At 41.6% G+C, this 7,206-nt stretch overlaps 1 protein-coding gene across 2 annotated transcripts in view; it reads right to left on the bottom strand.

The window, feature by feature from the left end:
• Positions 1–400: 400 nt before the first annotated feature.
• Positions 401–7,206, bottom strand: part of adgrl2a (adhesion G protein-coupled receptor L2a) — a 95,103-nt gene continuing 88,297 nt past the window's right edge. Inside the window, exons 22-25 of one of the 2 annotated variants that reach the window (XM_071532628.1) lie at positions 5,906–6,034; positions 5,037–5,054; positions 2,792–2,988; positions 401–2,698 (exon numbers count right to left, since the gene is read on the bottom strand). In XM_071532628.1, the coding sequence (XP_071388729.1) occupies positions 2,126–2,698; positions 2,792–2,988; positions 5,037–5,054; positions 5,906–6,034 (917 nt within the window). In that variant the 3' untranslated portion in view covers positions 401–2,125. Of the gene's footprint in view, positions 2,989–5,036; positions 5,055–5,905; positions 6,035–7,206 lie in introns of both variants that reach the window. The other variant, XM_071532627.1, reaches the window with a different exon arrangement.

Below are 7,206 nucleotides of genomic sequence, written 5' to 3'. Positions count from 1 at the left end.
TTCTGAGTCATTTCCTTCAATGCCAAATGGTAAACAGTGCAATTTCCAGCCTCCCTGCCGAGAGCTGTCACTCCACCTCAGCTGGTATTATATTAAAATGCTTCATAAATTAGCAGTACCTGAGGCATAAACCGTACAGGAACTGGATGTGGTCTTCAGCAGCAGCAGACATTAATTGGAGCAAATATGTGTCATACGTGGGCATATTATGTATGATGTATTTCTCCAGACGCCGCCAAGTGTAACATTGACCCCTTGTTAGGCTCACGGACATGTGTCCACTCACATACTGCATTACATCCAACTTACAAGTTTTTGTATTACAGGGCTTTTAATGGTGCCAGAAGTGGTGCTCATTCAATAATATACTAAGCGGACAATGCTGTGAACCAGTGTCATTTTTGAACCTTTATTGGAGTGTTACAACCACACAGAGGAACATTTACAATGTAATTTTCCTACCTGAGTTTCTCATCTTTGAATCACATGGAAAGATTTGGCTTCTCTAACACATACGGTGAAATGAGCTCCATCTACTCAGCACTGATTGAAGAAAAAAAGCAAAACAAAAAAGCAAATAAATCCTCTAGAAAACAAATTCACCGATTTACCTTCCAAGGTGCTTGGGACTTACTTATAACCTGAGTCAAAAGTGTATCTTGTCCATAGCAAAATAATCAAACCCATTTTCTCAAATAGTACCAAAAACACAAACCATTAAAAAAGCAACTGGCATTTGACAAAAAATCTCACATTTATTTTATTTGTTAAACAAGTGTTGAACTTTACATCAGTCTTTAGTGATGAGCCCCTTAACATGTTTACATAAAAACATGAGCTACAGTACGGCATGTATACCAGTGCTGGAAAATATTCACACATTTCCCATTCATTTTTTGGAAAGATTTCAATAAATAAATTGTCCAAACCCAGGCGGAAGAACTACATTTATGATGAATAGAAACTTTATTGTCAAAAGTTGGTTTCATTTCAGTTGCGCTTGCCCATTACTCTGCCATGACTGTTGAAAAGATCTATTTCATTCAGAATTACACAAAAAACTGTGCAACGCATAAATGTCTTTAATTGGGTTTCTGTATTCCCGTTCTACTAAAGTAATGTCACTTTGGCAAAATCAAATAAACACATTTCAATGGGCGATATCAATGGAACTTATTAAGCAAAAAACACTGTTCACAAGTGGAAAAAGTGAGTATGCATCTTGTAATTTGTTGAATCCTCCTTGTTTTCATCAGCCTTTACGTTCAAACATACTACCATGAATGAAGTGTTGGAACCATAAACACATTGTATAACATATGTGCAACTTTTACACAATAGTCTCTCAAACGTTAAATTTTTCAATTAAAAGGTTTCTTCATATTTACGTTTTCCCATGAATTTTTATTTTACACTAGCAATACAACAAAATATATATTTGAGCCATTTTCCTTGACAACAGTTCAATGTACAATTGAGAAAATATAAGGCCAGGGGCTTGATTGCTAGTGGTTATACAATCCAAACTTCACGGTGATGGGGAGCGACTCTGGGCAACCAGGACCTTATATTCCTATTATAACAGTCTGATCAGGAACATTTTACAAACAAACATAGTCCATATCCCGGTCCAAGGGTGTCATTTTGTATACAATACAAAACAGGCTTCGACGAGGATGTTGGGGAGTGTATGTACAACCTTTTGACTGGTAAACTGCTGATCTGATGTAGCCATTAATATTTTTTTTTGTGTTTTTTTGTACCTTAACTTTTTCTCAATAATTCAACAGCAGCAGCACATTTAAATACATAGTTGGCTTGTCTCTTAAAATTGAAATTTGACTCTGCATTTTATGTACAGTCTCTTTAAAACTTTGCACTGCCATTGCTGTGCGCCAAGTCTCTTGGTCTGCAGGAAAGGTAGGAAGAGTGGCGTGTTTGGGGAAACGGGGGGGATGAGGATGGGGTAGAGGAGGTTTGGAGTTGGCTAGCGTGTATGATGGGGCTTCTAGGCTCTCTTTAAAAATAAAATAAATGCTTCCCTGGCATCTCAGTGTGTCCTCCAAGAGGTCAGGACTGCAAAAGAGGAGAAAGAGGAGGAAGTTTGGGGATGATTTAAATACATTTAAAGGCTTGTCACTAACTGCATCTGTCCTTCCCGTACATCTCCTTCAGGGATACAGCCCTCCTTAGTGATAGGAATAATGTAGCCATCACTGTTCCCTCGACTGATCTGGTAATAGGCTTGGAGCTGGTGGCCAGCCCCTAAGTTAGGCATGCTCTTGTAGTAAACGTCCTCGTTCTCGCTCCTCTTGGAGGGGGACAGGTCCTCCACCACGTCGGGGCTGCTCTCGGGGTACGGAGAGTCCCTCAGATTAGGCATACTAGTGTACAAGGAGTCTCTATTTGGGGACTGCAGGCTGTCGTCAGGGTCGGTGGCCGTCAGCTGGCTGACAAAGCTCTCCACTCCCCCATCGGTCCTCACCTTCTTCTGGGGCGCGTACAGAAGCGAGTGAGTCCGCTGGGGGATGAGCGGCGCCTCCAGCTCCCGCTGATGGTGCAGCTCGAGGCCCGTCGCGTCGCCCATGTGCACCAAAGACGAGGCGTCGGCTACGATAGCGTCGTCTTCGCTGCTGCTGCCGCCCACCACCGTCACCTTGGGCGGAGCCCGCTCCGCATGGTGGTGACGGTGGTATTGCTGCGGCTGCTGGTGGTGGGGCTGATGGTGTAAACTGGGGTGCTGCTGCTGCTGCTGTTGGTGGTGTTGCTGTTGGTGGCTCTTGTTACAGGCACGCAGGTTGTTGTGCACCAGCTCGGAGATGATCATTTTCTCGAAGGCAGCATCGTCCAGACTGAGGCCGCAGTCCACTACCTGCACACTGTCGCCAAAGTCCCCATTGCGGAGCGAGTAGCTATTGTTAAAGTTACCATTTAGCGGTAGAGTATCCATTGCACTTGTATCCCTCACCGCATTGTTCAGTGAGTGCCCTAGAAAGAGAGGAACATGTGAGGGGATTTTACATTAGTCACCAGAAAAATAACCATGGAAAAAAAGAAGAAAAAAGAAGTTTAATGCTGTTTAGGATGCAGTTTCAGACAAAAAACTCAAGTCAAATTAAGCCATGCCACTACTGTAGTTAGGCACAATTGTTAGAGAACATACAATATATGCATGCATTATATGCAATGAGAAATCATTTTACTTTCTCTTTTATGGGAATAAACGTGTTACTTTCCCTTTTAAGAAGTCGTTCGACATAAGTTGAACATTGTGCATTTAACTCTGTCACAACAGTGACAAAGCAATGAAAGTGATCCCAAACAACATTAAGAAACAAACTGAAACATTAATGACCATCACAATACACACAGCAAAAGTATATGGTCACAGGTATGTAGCCACAAACGGGCAAGCTACAACATATATTGACAGAATTTCTAGCAAGTAATTGGTTTGATGTGTCGAGGGAAAGAAAAAGACAGCGATGGGAAAAGATGACATAGACAGAAAGGGAAAGGAGTCATGTATCAACATGAGACAGCCATCTTTGTTCTCACTACAAGGGGAGGGGGCCCACAAGCAGCACTCCCACATCACCACACACAGCAGGTGAAAAGACTCACTTTGGACAACTCACATCATGTCTGTCTGCTCAGGCTATCTGGTCTAAGAGCAGCTGATGTACAAAAGAAAGTAAAATGATTTATTGTAACAAGATGAAGAAGAATCACTCAAAGGAACAACAAAAAGTAAAGTAAAACTCTGCAACTTAGTAAGAGCAAGGGTTCAGCAAATTAAATCAACAAGCATTAAAGAGCTTTTTTCTCCTTAGAATTAAATGCCAACAGCTCGTTTTTGGGTCCGTTTTGTTTTTCAGGAGGGAGAGGAAGGGGGACTTTAATTGAGCGGGGATATAGTTGTGTTTACGTTGGTACACTTTCTTTCCATTAGTTGGCAGCTTGTGTACCCAAAGCTGGCAAAGGTCAGAGCTTGCCCGCAGCCCAACGCTTGGCATCCGTCACAGTGACAGTTCCCAGTGAGACCCCGGTCACTAGCAGAACAGCTCAAGAATAACACAGCCGCTGCAGAGGTCAGACGCAGTCATGTTAGGAATTTCTCTAAGCATGGGGGTCATGGAAATCAGCAGCCAAAAGAATAAATATTAGTTGTGCTATGACTGAGCGAGGGTGAGAGAGGAGAGAAAGGAAAAAAAAACGTGCATCAGCCACAGCTAACACATGCTTGCTTGCGCGACAACAAATGTAACCAAAAAAAAAAAAAAGAAAACATAAGATGAAGATTAATGGGGATTTCAAGGCGGCGCATGCTGTTGTCCAGATAAGAGGGGTGACTGTGATTTGCAGACACACTGGAGACGTGTAAAAACAGTGTAGACATCACAGGGTGTATTGGAGATGAGAGGAAAGGGATATGACAAGAAAGTAAAGAAGGAGAGTGAGTGAAAATTAAACAGCTGCTGCCATGACGTCCATGTGTTTTGTTTATGCATGCTAGGAGGCAATTTGGTGGCCAGACAGGTGTTGTCTAGAAAGCCTAGGACAGATGTGAGGGGAATACTACTGGACACTGAGACTGCTGAATGCCACAGGGGGACGGACATTTTGGGAAAAAAAAAAAAAAAAAGAAACCAAAAAAACAACAAAACCTCGTCTCTAATAAATATTCCTTTCTGCCGGGAAAAAAGCAACACATTTTTTGGTCTGTTAAAATCACAAACTTAAGCAGAAGAGAGAGAAGCAGAGTAACTGGCATTTGTGATAAAGCTGTCAGATAGTAAAGATTACTTGAATTGACTGAAGGAATCGGAAATAGATCAAATCAAAAAGGATTTTTTTTTTCTTTTTCCAGAATAGAGTAGAATTTGGGTAGATAATTTTGTGAACCGCTTGCTCACTGAGTGTGTGTTAATGACCTAAAGTAAACCAGTGATTGTGCCAGGGTTTTTGGTTGTTTTTAATAAGCATGCTGAAAAAAATTTACATTTGATAGGCAAAGTTAAGTTTTACTCCCATACTTGTCTCTCTGTAGGTCACTAGAGGGAAGCACAAGGGAAAAGCAGAAAACATAACAGAAGACGCCATTTCAATTTCCAGGTAGCACACACAGTCACAGCACAATCTTTACAGTATGAAATCATAAGAGCTTAAATGCCATGTGCAATTGAGATATAGTAATTTTTTTAAATTTTGTATTGGTATCAGCTTAAATTAATTGCTACCTATTACCAAATATCTCAATCTTATTAAAATAAAACTTAATGCAAAAGCTGCATTAAGTACATCTGTATTAAGAGACTAATTAATTTTGCTTGTAGTGTAACATGCATGCTTTAAGGGGAAAGCTCCCTCTAAAAACACACCAAAAATAACAAATTGCATTAAGATCATGATAAATTCAGGAGCATAAATCTTAATAATCATGCAATTTAGACTACAGCTTGGGGTCTACAGCATAGTTTACACTATCTCAAGGCAGAATATGTAGTATCTCGTTCCCAGCTTAATCATTATGTCCCATACAGCAGTGAGTTTGGATAAGAGAAATATGAGAGCGCAGAGGGTGGATCATGATGAATCACAAGATTCTCTCTCACACAAGCACACACGTGTGCATTCTCACACACAAACACACACACACACACGCGCACACACGCACACACACACACACACACACACAAACACTGTATCCATCAACCATTTGGGAGACAATGATTCAGAAGGAAAGGCGATACTCCAGAACATTCTGCTCTTGATAAGGCCTGCAGTAAACTCAAGTGAAGAGACAGGAGGGAAAGAAAGAAAGCAGAGAGAAGAATGAGAGAGTGAGAGAGAGAGAGAGAGAGAGAGAGGCCTGAATGTAGGTGAAAGTGTTAAGTAAGCACACCTGGCGAGTTAAACACTGGAGCCGTGGGGGTGTTACATACGACTGTCTCAGCCAGTAAGGTGTTATAAGGGTTGTTAGTGCCTTGTGGTCGAAGAAGAGGATTTGTTAGTAGATAATTTCCCGTCATTCCTGGAGTGGCAAGACAGAAGAAGAGCAGATCAGTTTGGAGCGCTCCGCGGACAGAGATTGAGGTGTTTCATGGAGAAAAGAAATAAGGAAAATTTCACAGCAGGATTTTCATTGAGAGTAGTGAGTTTGTCTTTTGAAGGATGTGGTGTCATCCAGGGCTACTGGCAGAAATATCATGAAAACAGAGTGTTTGTTTTGAAGTTGAAATGCAGAATAAGGTTACTGAAGCAACTAGGGAGATGCGAGCAGTCAGCTACTTCTGGAGTTCAGCTTTGCCTGGCCTCCTTCACATGTCCACCTCTGATAAATTGTCTGTTATCTATTATATAAACAGCTGCATGTAACTGATCTTTCAACCTTTTCAACCACCAAATTCTCAAGGAAGTCTAATTTGAAACTACTGCGCTCGTTATTGCATCCTGTCATCATTATTTTTCATATGTTTACTTATTATTTGAATAAACATCATTCTTCAAAAACAGCCTCCTCAAACCTTTCTGCTATTGTGCAAGGGTTTATCGATTGAACCGGGTTCAAACATAAAATCCCACCCATAATAGAATGCAGGTTTAGATATCAAAATATATTATTTAGACAAAAAGAGTTGGCCATTTTCTTCCAAACCTCATCTTCCAAGTGTTTTTCACAGCTAGTGGTGTGTTTTGGGGACTTGGGGGTATTTCCAGTGCCATTTATCACCTGTGCTAAATGCCATCTGGGACGTCGGGAAGTCTCCCAGGATGTGTTTAATGACAGGGAAGCACTTCCAGGAGATAGAGCCCTCTTTTAGTGCACTCGTCTCAAGGGTAACTAGGCTACTACAACCCAGTGATCAATATCCAACCTTTACATTAACATCTGTGGGAAACTGTAAAAAAAAAAAAAAAAAAAACCCTCCCTCTACATTTTTATCGATGTATCAGCCAATCACGATGTGTTACAAACCCCTAGGTGTAATGTTTTACCTTGTGGGAAGTGACAGCAAAAAAGAAAGTGAGGGCGAAAAACGGCAGAGACAGGAGTTGGGGAGGGAGGAGGAGGAGGAGGAGGAGGAGGGGACGGGGGGTGAAGTCAGACTACCTCAGTGTAACCCCTCTTCCCTCGCATGCTTGGAAAGCCATTTCAGAAGAAGCAGAAAGCCGAACAACACACTAAGCACTCCGGGTCAGCCA

The sequence above is a fragment of the Centroberyx affinis genome, unplaced genomic scaffold, assembly GCF_046629955.1.
Source record: "Centroberyx affinis isolate AG114_WGS23_722 - 3 ecotype Tasmania unplaced genomic scaffold, CSIRO-AGI_Caff_v1 ptg002225l_1, whole genome shotgun sequence".
Lineage (NCBI taxonomy): Eukaryota > Metazoa > Chordata > Actinopteri > Beryciformes > Berycidae > Centroberyx > Centroberyx affinis.
This window is presented reverse-complemented; position numbering and strand designations above follow the sequence as displayed.